General features: G+C 29.6%; 1 protein-coding gene across 9 annotated transcripts in view; it reads left to right on the forward strand.

Moving 5' to 3' along the window:
- LOC118202388 (muscle calcium channel subunit alpha-1-like) overlaps nucleotides 1–13959 on the forward strand; it is a 674690-nt gene that overhangs the window by 486103 nt on the left and 174628 nt on the right. For all 9 annotated transcript variants that reach the window (XM_085820710.1, XM_085820709.1, XM_085820713.1 and 6 more), the window contains exons 17-19: nucleotides 3917–4119; nucleotides 7167–7191; nucleotides 10766–10829. In XM_085820710.1, the coding sequence (XP_085676836.1) occupies nucleotides 3917–4119; nucleotides 7167–7191; nucleotides 10766–10829 (292 nt within the window). The remainder of the gene's footprint in view (nucleotides 1–3916; nucleotides 4120–7166; nucleotides 7192–10765; nucleotides 10830–13959) is intronic.

Below are 13959 nucleotides of genomic sequence, written 5' to 3' on the forward strand. Positions count from 1 at the left end.
TTTATCATAAAATGTTTCTTTTTATTAGCTTCCCCTTCGTGACTGCATGTTGTTGAACTAAAAACCCTCTGCATATGGCTTTGTCATATATGCATCAGCTCTAAATGTCTCTAGCAGCTCAATGATGTAATGGTGCATCACCACTTGCATTGATCTTACACACGGGTGTGGCATATATGCACTTTCAAACGTACACATTTTTTTTAAATCATGAGATGACACTCCATGTCCAGTACAGTTAGCTTATTTGAACATATACATTGTTGACATTGTGTCCATGAACTACCTTCTGATTCCGGTGATTTGTTTCGATAAAGTAAACAAAACCTACATGACATGTATTTGGCTTCATGTGATATAAACATTGAACAGTTTATGATGCTTTAATTCTTTTAATCCAAAGAGGCTGTCCCTGATGAATTATCGTTTTCATTCTGCAATTTTGCACTGATTTGATAAACTTTAAAAGGCTGTATCACTTTTCAAATTGTTCCCACCAAATACTACCACCCTGTATTATATTTGAAGAAATTAAATAATGAAGAAGCTGCATAAATGTATGTATGTTTCTTGCATTATGATAAAACAACGGTATCTACATCCATCCAATTTTGAATGACGTAATCCTGCTGCAAATATGGGCATCTGAAAGCCCAAATTTGAAATTTGGAATTTGTTTTATTATGGATTTTATATTTTGTAAAACTTTAACAAATTGATTAACAAATTCACTGATTTAAAAGCGAGCAATGGCAACACTCTACGGGGCAAAAAAAAAAAAAAAAAAAAAAAGTTCTTATCTCCAGCGCGTAACTGTGTATTGCAAATTTTAAGGATATGCTCATTTTAAAATTATTTTGTGACATTGCTGTTGAGCTGAATTTTTTTAATTTAAGTGCAAAGAATATTTAATAAATAAAGGTAACACACAAAATGTTTTGGATGTAATTTAAAATCTGAAATCTGAAAGATTTTTTACAACTTTTTTGTGTGTTTTGTTTTGTTTTTTCCTATGGGAAGATTGGGAATGGAGCTTCAGTTTTAGGAACTTTGTTTGCATCTTCTTTAGATAGTAGACGTAAGTTTTTTGCACCAGGTAAGAGAGTTAAACTAATAATGCAATGCCCAAGAAAAAAAAGTTTTTAACAGGAGAAGAGTATATTCCATTTGTAAAGCCCGTCCATTCAATTCCATGAGTGACCATTTTGACACCAAAAACTCTAGATTTTAAGTTATAATAGTGATTTTGATACTAACATTTTCTTAGACACTGAACTGGAAGTTTGTTTTGCTTTCACCTCACTGTGCAACAGAACATTGGCTATTCCATCATGAACTCGATCTGTTAAGTAATTGAAACCTTATGAATTTACAGGGATTGCAGAAGTAAACTTAATTCAAAGTTATCTGAAGGAAATTGATTTTTCACCTTTTTTCCCGCTAATCTAATGAACATAAGAGAAGAAGAAACTAATAATTTCTATGAACGAAAGATGAGTGAAAATCCAAAATCAACAAACTTCTCTAGATGTGGTTAAAATGAGAAGATTCCTAGGATTAGTTATTCTGCTGGGATGGAACTGAAAAGTTTGATCTGAAAATGTGCTTCATAACTAATGAAATGACAGTAACTAGATTATCACACACTATCTCCTTTCTGAACGATTTATGCTGTAATATTTGATCATATATTTTATTATTTTTTACATATGTTTAGATATAGATTTAAGTAAGTTTTTTTATAGCATTTCATCAAGATGAGTCAAATATTTTATTTTGCGTTTAGATTTTAATTAAAAATTTTTCAGAATCTCTTGATATTCTGTATTTATGATTATATTACTGTTAAATATCATTACAGAAAAAATCAAAACAATTCATAAAATAAATTTTTGTAATAAAGTTTAAGTTAGGCTTAGCGACATGAAGTATCTCCTCTTGTGAGATTGTATTATTGCAACAACACACTGTCTCCAAGGTGAGTTGCGCTAAGCCGCATGCCGTTGCTTAAGAGGATTAACTGCTGATGCATATATGATACACTTGCCGTGAAGGGGCTAAGCAGAACTATGCCTATGAGTTTTAAAAATAGCTAAACTGATGTTTCTTACCAATTCACTAAGTCACATATGGTACTCTCTTATTAACTGCTGAACATTGAAAAAAATTGCTGGGCTCTTCACTATGTCGCCAAAGTATGTAACCCAGAATTTTATGAAAATTTATTTAACCTGCAACCCATGAGTGGTTGCACGTGCTTTATGCCACCATGGAGTTTGGCTTTTAAAATTGAAAAGTCATCATAGTGGCTGCTGTTTATCAGCTGTTCTTAGGTGATTATGAAAATAGCTTTTTCTGAATTTGTGCATTTCTGAAGTTAAAAAGAGTCAAATTAATTATACGTCTGAGAAGAGCTAAAAGTAGTTTATTAACTGTTGTTGGGTGATTATAATAACAGCTTTTTTCACATTTGTGCATTTCTCTAATGTTTAAGTTAAAGCAAGCCAATGTGTACATGGAAAGAGCTGAAAAGTAATTTCTTAACTATTCTTAGGTGAATGTGATAACAGCTTTTTCCAAATTTGTGCAATTCTCTGATTTTTTAAAGTTATTTTTCAAGTTAAAACAAGTCGATGTGTATATGGGAGAAGAGCAGAGGAAAAAGAAAATATTTTATTGTTGGTGCTTCCTATGTTTTTATTTAGTTAATTTTTTGCTGTTTTATGCAGTATTTTGCATTTCATTAAGGATTTTTTTATGTAATTTTCATGTTTCATTATAGATGTTTCTTGCATTTTTATTTTTGTTAATTTGTGGTAGTTTTATTTACTTCTTAGTGCACTGTCTTTTTAAAAAATGATTATTTTTTTTTGACAGCTGAGGCTGGCAAAAAATTAGCCTCGAAGGATTGTTAACTTTATGAGATGGTTCGGCAGTTAATCAGAAGTTACCAAAAATAGTTATTGCCAGCTTTTTTGTAGGGTTGCAAATTGTTAAGAGTGCCAAAATGTTTTTGGTGAAAAACTAATTTTTGTTCTGTTCAGTTACTATATATTGGGGAGATAATTATTATTCAATACCTTGATTACACTGAAACTGATTTAAAAATCTTAACTGAAATTTTTAAAGCTAGATTTCATATCTATGGGTTTAGGTTGTAGTGCAGTGGACATCCATTGGTTATCCATTGGTAATGTGAGTATTGTCCAACTGCACTATCCATCTTTTAATTGAAGATTATTATTTTTTAAGAATTTTTACATATTTACAATTTTTTACATATGGTTACAATATAATTATGGCATATGTTGCCTTTCATACTTGAATACATAATGATAAATATGAAACGTAATGGTAAATATATAACATATTAATACATAATGGCATCAAACATATATATAACATAGTTATATACATAAATGCAAAGAGCTCTTTTTTTTTTTTTTTTTTTTTTTGCATGTACATGCAGAGAGTATATATATTGAGTACATGCAGAAATCATTTTGTATATGAAATATTTTTCAGAATATTTTAGACTTCCTTTTATTTTGTTGGATGCAAAGAGGTGTATGGTCCTCTAGTCTTTTTGTCAATTCTGGTCCGTACTTTTGATAATTTTTTCCTTCAGTTTTTTTTTTTTTTTTTGTCAAGTAGGTTGTTTTGTCAATTCTAATTTAAATTTTTAGAAGTTCCAGTGTGTTATTATTTGCTTATCTTGTATTGCAAATTCTTCTCCTCTACTAGCGAGGAATATGACTGAGTATTCTATTTTTCTTCTTAGTTGTCTGATTTTTTATGCTATTTGCAAGCTCTGGTATATATTAGTCTCAGGAAGTTTCAAGTGATAGCTTTTTGTTATTGATAGTTGCTAATGATAGTGATAGCTTTCATATCTGTAACTGTTTTACTAATGTAGGAGGAAGATGATATGGAAAAAGAATTAGGTAGCATCATTTATTCCAAAGATCTTGAAAATTATGATGGCTTAGATAATGAAAGCAGACCTTCTGGGAGAAAGAAGAAGAAAAAGCGCCACAGTCTATCTTCATCTGCATGTTCTATTGAAAAGCCATCTAAACCAGATACACCCCAAATGAATCATAATATGTTTGTGCACTCGTAAGTACGCTGGTTAATATCTTTATAGATCTGTGGTTGTACCTGCATGATGCATGAGTTTATGCTTGCTTTAACTTTAAAGAGTTTTCAAATTCATTAGGAAACTTCTTAAATTTATATAAAAGTGTTATTGATATTCATTATATAAATATAATTCATACAAAAGCACTATTTATTTGTGTATTATCAAATAAATACAAACTTTAATTTTAATATACTGATACATTTCAGTAAAGGTAGGATTGAAAATTAATTGGCAGACATAGTTTCATTTACTTCAATTGTATTAAAAATTTAGTAAAACCAGAGTTTCACTGATGTTCTCTGCTTCATCAGATAAAATCTGAATAATGTGTCGCTTTATCTTAGGTATTGGCAACCGTTTTTGGCTGTGAGTTAAAATCATTTAAATGTGAGCATTTAACAAGATGTTTTGGGTTAGTGGTATTTTCATTTTAGAACTTTTTTTTAATGAATAATAAGATAAATTTTATTGACAAAATAATTACAATATGCTTTAAACTTCAAACATAAAAATTTAAATTCTGATTTTAATTTCTTTAAAAACAAACGTAACTGAATGAACTTTATTTGGTACTTTTCCGTTTCGCCGGCGCAAATCTCGCCAAGCAGACTTTATTGGCAACAACATACAGTATACACATAAAAAATATTTAAAAATTTTTAGTTCTAAGAAATCTTTTTTTGAAGGCATAAACATTTTATTATCGCTTAAAACTTTATAAAAAGTCAATAAAAAGACAATAAATTTGTAAAAAGACATTAATTTAAGAATTTACTATGCTTTCATGGTTCAACATCCTAATTCCCCGGTTCATATCACGTGACCCCAAGCGATCTCATCTCACGTAAACTACTCTACAAAAATCTAATGCTCTCAGTAATTAAGTTAAATCTTAATTTCAAGTTAAATTTTAATTTGGAACACAAGTTTAAATGCAAGAAATATTTCAATGCGTACGAATAGCTTACTCAGAAATTATGTAAAACTGCAGTGCTTTACTTCGCTAATGCATTCTTATTAGAATTGATGAATTTAACCCTTGACTTTCCTTTTCTATATTTTCGGCTTTGGTTAAGCGCTGTGATTGCATCCTAATTGACTTAATTACCGAAAATGGCCTTAGACATAAAACTGAACTATCTGATAAAAATTCTATGTAATTATATGCCAATATTGAAAGAAACAATCAATCTGATAAGAAAAAGCTGCGACTTGTTTCGAAAATGAGGCGTAAAAGGTTACCAGCGAGAATATTCCGTTTGGCATCGGTTGTACCATTATTGGCGACTTTATCGCTTGCGCCGGCAAAACGGAAAAGTACCCTTTATTTTTCTCTTCAATATCTATAGTTTCTGTGATGCTGAACATGTGATGTTAGTTTAATCGAGTCTAGCTTATTGTTAGTCATCTTAAGATGAATACAAGCAATTGAATTTTCAATAGTTAAGCTGTTCCTATTCTTACTTAAAATAAATTTCATGTGTGAAAATATTTACTCACGTTTATAAATTGAACCAAATGTGGGTAAAATGGCAAAGCCCTTTTTTTTTATTATTATTGAATATGGATTGAGGTTGCCAAACTTATTCATTTCTCCTTGACACTATGCTACATTTTTTTAAAAAACCAAAAATGCATGTTCATTACTGCAACTTTGTAATTAAATAAAAATGTTGTGGCATTTTTTGGGGGGGGAGAGGTGTATTCTTCAAATGCTCGTTTTATATTTATGTTTTCATAATTTATTTTTGTGTATTATATTTTGTTTTCGGAATTCAAATGCATCACTCAAAACTATGAAATTCATCATAGGTTGCCAAGGTCTGCTTTATCTCATTCTTTTCTGCTGTTAACTTGGGTTCCTAACAATTTTGAGTTTCTGTGAGGTTGTTGTACTTCTAAGAATGGCTGTTCAGATATCTGGGATACTGAAAAGAAATTCATTGCAACACAGCCTAATGATGTTTTTAATAGCTTCTCTGATTGTAAGCTACTTTTTATGCATGGACATTGTCGGTGATTCTTGCTTTGTCCCTATTTGCTGTAACCTTGCGAGTGGCTGGGTGGTTAAGAACACTCAATACTGAGAGTTCGGCATGGTTTGATTCTAGTTTAAATGGACAGGCTGTGTGGTTGGTTTTCTTCATTTCTCTCATGTGTAATATGAATGAGCCAATTAACCTTAGAAAGTCCTCCACAAAGGCATGTCCATCCCTAATCTGATAGCCCTTGTGTATTTTGTCATATTCCAATAACCATAGCTATCGCTGTTGCAGGGCCGTTCCTAGTGCGGGTGCAGCTCATAAAAGTATGCGGACGGCTAAAATTAAGAGCAGCCGGACTCTCATGACACCACTGCTAAATATTTTTAATTCACTGTAAGTACATTTTATACAATTTGTCATATGTAAATGCTTAGTGAGTATGAAATAAAAAAATTATTAATCATCGAGCATTTGTTTTTAAATTTCGGGGCGACAGTCTTAGGAAAGTACACGGGCAGCCAATGGCCTAGGAACAGCCTTGCCTTGTTGTTGTAGAATATGGATGATCTGTAATATATTTAGCTAATGAAATATTCTTTTGTTAATGGAGCTTGAGAGTCTGTATATCTTTCCTGTATTCTAATTCTTGTAAACTTCCAGGATGTTGACACATATATTACATTGCATTTTATGTCATGAAACAATAGAAATCCATTGTGATACTTAAGGAATACGACTGTATTTTCTGTTTCTTTATGGAAAGAGCAATAGTAATAAGTATTTAGTTTTAAAGTAAACTGGCACTTTCTAGAATATGTGTTTCCTTCCATTATCTTACATGTAAATCATATATGCAAATCCTTCTGTTCCTAACATCTTTTAAACTTATTTTGTTAAGATTCATTCCATTCTTGTACTAATAGTACTTACTGATTGTCTAATCTCTGGATATATATATAATTGAAAGGAATTGTTTATATTTTATGCTGTTAATTCCATTGTAATCTAATTTTAATGTATGGTGTATTATTTTTCAGGCAGCGGGAAAAGCCAGATAATTCAGTAAGTAAATTAGCTCTAATTTCTCCTTATTATTAAGTATAATCAGAAGTATGCTGATATGAATATATTAATATAATATTGTGATAGTATTCATACCATGCTTTATCGAACACAGTACTATTGTAGAGAATTCTACTTACTGACATTCTGTATTCTATAATAATGGAGAATCTGTATGCATTTACATTGGGGAAAAAAAAAAAAAAAAAAAAAAAAAAAAAAAAAATAGAAGAACAGTTCTATATCTCCCATTCTACTGAACCGATTGGCGAAATTCAAATTGCGTTTTTCATGTCTCGTAAGTGCGGCTTAGGATATTTATTAGATTTATATACAGCATTATTCTAACATAGGTATTTTGACACAAAATCAGAACTTTTCTGAAATAACATATAATTTTTTTCCATAATCTACGCATAATTTGGCTATCTAGGCATACTTTGATTCTATGACTCAAATTATGCCTGGATATTAAATTTTGTAATTTTTGGTGAGAAATTTAGAAATTTATCTTGATTGATTTTTTTCAGTTTACGCCAAGAATAATTCACTTGGCGGAATTCTTAATTCATAGTAACCTATTTACTTTCCTTATTTTTCATTGATGCACAAGAGAAAAAAAGTTCCATCGTTCGTTCTTTCAAATAATTTTAACAAAGTGCGTAAACCACATTTTTATTATTATCGCTTATATTAAATACATCAAATTTCAAAATGCACCAAAATGTAAATTGACGTATATCTTAAGAAATTTTGAATAAAAAACTCTATTTTTTTTGCAGATATGCTTAGAAATACAACTACTTTAAGATGATGTTAATAATTTTATAGGTTATAATTCAAAATATTTTTCAAGAAGTTTATAAAAAAACAAATAAAATACAAATTTTTAAAATAAATTTTTAAAAAAATGTGCAAATTATATTTGGATTAAGCCTAAATTTCGAATTCTGGAAGAAGGAATAAAGTAAATTTAATAAAAAAAGAGGTATTAATAAATATATATCAAATTCAATTAACATTGAGGAGCTAATTTTTACAAAATTTGGCAGTTTGGCATAATTGGAATCATAAAATCGAAATATGGGAAAGAAATTGTCATGTCTTTTTAAAGACAATTTTGTCCAATTTTGTGTCAAAATACCAAGTTGTTATACAGGACTGTCTCTTTTAATTACTTTAACTGAGACTAATAAATCAAATTTGTATTTTTTACCTTTTTACTTTTTATATTGTAAAACTTTTTCATGTGTTCACAGGCCTTTTTTTATTTGTATATCATATTTTTAAGCAAAATTTTTATAACTTGTTTTTGTAAAAATGTAAAAATATTTCATAAAAGACTATTGGCTCTGACTCCAAATTAATCTTTATAATTAGAACTCCATTTCATCAAATAACGTTAATCCACGTTTTAAATCAAAAATAATCTTTATTTCGTTTTTAGCAAATGTAAACAACTCTTTAGAACATCATCATCAATAATCTTTTGTTGCCATTCTGAAAACAAGAAAAAACGAATAAAATAATATTAATCAGTATTTAAAGTTTCTGCATATGTTCAAGCCACAACAAGACAATTCAATGAGACTCTTAATTCTACTAATTCATCAACTAATTAATTAAGTACTGCGCTTCTGAGTCTCAGTGAATTAGTCAGAATGAAATTTGTCTTGGCTATCTAATTAATCAACCAGGTATGGAATTTCAAAACACTTTTCCCTTAACAAGTTCTGTTATGAAACTCCAAGCAAGGGAGATTAATTGTTACAAATTAACTTTCTTAACCCATTAGCCGCTGGTGTTGTGTTGACGCAACAGTCAAAAGAAATGCGTATATAAATATAACTACCTAAGATATTTTATACCAGCAGATGATTTTGTGTAGAAAGAATCGCCGTCTTTATGGGTTATCTATTTTTAGTCAAGGTCACCATTTATCAGAACATTACATCAGTCAGATATTTATATTTGTGTTGGGAAGGAAGGGAAAACATGTGTTGCGTTGATGCAACGTCAGCAGGAAATGGTTAGTCAATCTCCTTTTTCACTCATTCCTTTCGATGTTCTGGTTCAAGTTCTGGTTGTTTAAAAATGCCTAGAATGAGGTATCTTACATTAGAAGAAGCCCTTCAAAGATTTTTTGATAAAGAAACAGATGATGATAATGACATACATTTGACAATACTGATAAATTATATGAGATGAGACCGTATCTAAACTTACTAAATATCACCACTTTTTCTACTACTGGAAATATAAAGTCTCTTTTAGATTTCAGACGCAAGAATGCATTATTCCTTTTGCAAACTCCTATTGAGAGTGTAGAATTAGCCAGAAATAGATCAGCAACAGGAAGACCTAGTAAATTCAGCATTCAAAAACCATTGCATGGAGATGGTAGACATTTTATCGTAAAGTCCATTGATAACAAAAGACTGTTGTAAAGAGTACCACAGCCAGACTGTTTATAGATGCAAAGTATGTAATGTAGTTTTACGTCATGATTGTAATCAAGCTTTTCATGCTTGAATCTTTCAATTGAAATAAACTGCATTTGTAAAAGAAATACAATGTATATTTTAATATTAAATTAATTACAAGTAAAGTGATTTGTAGATTTATAAAACGTTATATAGCTAAAAAGTAATCCTGCGCTCCACTCGAAAGAAACATCACACGAGTACAATCCTACTCACTAAACATCCGTAGTCTTATTCCGCTGACGTTGCGCGAACGCAACACTCACTTTTTCCACAGGTAAGAGCATTTTTTTTTATTTTCAATGTAAATTTATGTTATAAATGCTTAATTTAATTTTTGTTATTATTTTCATGAGAAAAGAAACATTCCTTGTAGTTTTGGCGGTTAATGGTTTAATTTTTAATTTTTACATTCAGATCAATGTCTTAGTATCTTAGATTTTTACTTTGGTGTTTTTTATGTATTTCAATACTTGGTAGAATTCATTTCTTCTTGCTGATGAGTTGGATCACACCTTACTTTTTAAACTATGTTAAAACAATACTATATATAAATCTAATATATATCCTGAGTCACGCTTTCAAGACATAAAAAATGCAAGTTGAATTTCGTCAATCAGCCCAGTAGAACGGTAGAACTGTCCCTTTTTTTTTCGCAGTTTTCCTTGCATTGTAAAAAAATGGCAGTGGCTTCATATTTTTAGCATATATAGTCCTGCACCCAAACATGTATACCTCGATGCCTGAATATTCAATTTCCAATTTGGTTTTTATGTATTTCATATTTTGAATGAACTTTGCTCTAGGATTAATGAATCAGTATGTATTCGAAGTTTCATATTTGACACATACATCAGGGTTTTTCATTGCATATTTTATTTTTTAAGTTTTTAATTTAATTTTGAATTTTTAATCACTTTATATTTTAAATAAATTACATTTTATATTCGTCTCCATTTGCACATTTTAAAGTCATTAATCACATTTTCTACCTATTTTATCTTCGATTTTCCATGTGCTTTTATACTTCTGAATAAAAAAATGTACAGAGTTTTAAGAAATTCCATTCATTTTAATTTCTTGTTTTAAAGATTAATGTACAAGATTCGGTGGGTGAGAAAAAGGAAGCAGAGACAGATAATGAAGCTACAGCAGGTAAAATGGAGTGTTCTGTTAATTTCACTGAAAGTTTTTTGTCTTTGTTTTTCCCCAGTTTATCTATTTTGTTATGACCAACAAGGCCATAGGATGGTAAACAGGTATTTGTTTAGTTGTCCTTAATAATGTTATGCCTTTGTGTTTTTCATTAAGAATGAGAAACTGAAAGTGTTATTGTACCATTCATTATAGTCTTATTTTCGAAAACTTTATATTACATAAATATGCTTTAGAAAATTGACACAATAGCTGAGACTATAATAGAGTTCAGATGACATTCATTTACTTGATTGCACTGATCAAAATTAAAGGTAAAGAATCTGTTTACATTACAGTTTTATCATAATGAAGATCCTTATTTGCAGATTGTCTGTAAAAAAAGTGCACAGTTAGTTGTTACATATATATTAAAAAAGTTTGCTAAGTAATAATATAATTTTCATAAGCTGAAACAACTATAATTTTTTTAATTCACTGGTGGGAAAAATAGCGCAACAAGTATAAAAACTGGTATGATTATGCAACTAAGAACATGAAACTTACACAAAACCTTTATTTTATCATGTCTGATATAGCTTCGATATGCTGAATTACCTATTTTGCAAAAAATAAATTTTAATAAAAATAGAAGAAATGTGATGTAAAGTGAGAAAGGAAAGTAACTCTTTAGAGATACTTAGAAAAATTAATAAGGTGTATGATCACTTCTAATCAAAATGCAAGCTTTACACCGATTCCCAATGATGTGTATTAGATTGTCCTTGAATTCCTGTGATAATAAAATGTATTCATGATGCCTTTTGAAGCTCCTGAGATTCTTGGAGGGGGGGTCGTAGTGATGCAGGTCAGCATCCTAGTGTGTTACACACACATTCTATCTAATTTAAACTCAAAAAATATATAGGTTACAGGACCACAGATTTCCTTCATTTTAAAGGTAATTGAGCACAAGCAATAGGTCAAGAATATCTTCTCTATCTATTTCACCATTAATATACTATACCTTTCTATCAATGTCTTTCGCATAAGTTTACATCTTTATTGAATGTGGTTTGCTCCCTCCAGATTGTAATACATTTTGAATCACTCTTTAAACAAAAATGAGACTCATCCTTGAAAAAAAGTCTGCACCAGTCAATGCTACTCCAAGCTTCTGCACCACTACAACTGGGTGCATTTTGCAGCCCATGTTAGCAGGACATAAACAGGCTGCCACCCAGTACAATCTTTACATTTTCTGAATTCTGCCACCCACTGCTTCTATAAATTCTAAAACTTTGCCACTCCTAAATTCTGCTATCTGATGCGGCCTTATTAAATGCCCTGGCTCTAACAGCTCTGGTTTATGCAGTCTGTCACTCACAGTACATTTAGGTAGTCAAGTTCCTGTATTCTTTCAATATGGATTAATATCAATTGCTTTTTCTTTTAAGAATTATTTGTAAACAATAGCCCTCGGTGTCTGTTTTGGCCATGGGGGAAGGAATATAAGGAGAGGCTCTGGCTGATTTTCTTCATGAAACTTGTTTGATGCAGTGATACCCCATTGTTTATCAACACATGATTTACCATTAAAATCTATAGGTTTTTAACAGGTTTGGCAATAAACATTCTGCAATTACATCATAAATATATGTGTATAAATGTGTATATTTTCTTTTTCTGCAATATTTCATTTTTGTGAGTCCTAACTGATTACTTTTTAAAATAATATTTCATTTTAAACAAATTAGCTCTCTTATTTCTCTTGTGCTATTCTCTCAGACTAGTTTTAATTTGAATGAAATGTTTTCACTTATTTTTGTTAATTATATTAGAAATAATTTTTGTTTGGTTAACAATTACAAAAAATAAAATAGAAGTTTTATTGAATTATTAACACTAAAATCGCACATTATTTCTTTTCTGTTCATAGAGTCTCTTTCTGAAATATTTTCTCAAATATGAGATGATTTTTAGCTTTTCTGAATTGTTATTTAAGTCAAAAATCATATTCTCACTATATCCCTGCAATACCCTTTTCAAATAAGAATACCTTTTACTTTACTAGATAAATATTGCTGCTGCTGATTTCTGATTTCCACATAATTAAGGAAGGGTACAGCAGGTTAAAAAAAAAAGAAAAAAAAAGATATTTATAATAGACTTGCAACTGAATTATTATAAAAAGGAATAATTATTTTAATACTTATCAAAATATTATGCTTCTATTCAACAATATACATTGTTTAATAACATTCATAGAAGCTTATGTGTGAATAAATTGTTCATTTTCAGATACATTTATAAATAATTTAATTAATATTTAGATAGTTAATTTAAAACATACACATTTCTTTAAAAATATAAATAAATACTTATATATACTTAAAATTTTTCCTCTTTTAACATGTGCCAATCTTCATTTTCTGTGTTTTCACTGTATTTTTACAGTAAGGTAATTTACAATCATTTACCATATATCAGAATTTTTAATGTAAGAAATATATGTAAACCAAATAAAATTACATGCATTATTTTAATGTAGAGTAACTAAAAATATAGTTTTAATTCATTGTTCTTAAATTTTCTTCACTATAACTTCACCAGTGGCCAAGTTGTTAAAGAATGTTGTACACTGGTAGTTTGTTCTAAGTTAGTTTGTTCTAAGTTCTAACACTGGTGAATAGGCTGGCTGCATAGTAGGTTTTCATGATTTTCCTTTTGTGTAACATGAATACAAGTCATTTCTCTTAGAAAGTCCTCTATGAAGGCATCCTTCCTCTTAACCTTATGAATGTCTTCACACATTGCCCTCATATCCATATTGAAATAATTAAACTACCTTTCTGACGTCATGGATGCAATGTATACCATTCTCATCAGTTTTAAATATTTAACCATTTAAATTAGTTATCATAATTGTTAGCAAATACAGTGCTCTCTCACACACTAACATAAATTATCTGTTTTATTTCTGAAGCAACCATCTTTTTTTTTTCCCTAGAGTAGTATTATCAGTCTATTAATTTCATATCAAGTTTATTTCTAGATAAAAGATAAAATTTTTATCCTAGAGTAAAGGATTCAGTTTCTTTCGCTGTGAATTATTTGTTAAAAGTGCATATTTTTGTGTATGTTTGAGAAG

Source organism: Stegodyphus dumicola, chromosome 7 (assembly GCF_044657685.1).
Source record: "Stegodyphus dumicola isolate Sdum_Otavi_A_Nest chromosome 7, ASM4465768v1".
NCBI lineage: Eukaryota > Metazoa > Arthropoda > Arachnida > Araneae > Eresidae > Stegodyphus > Stegodyphus dumicola.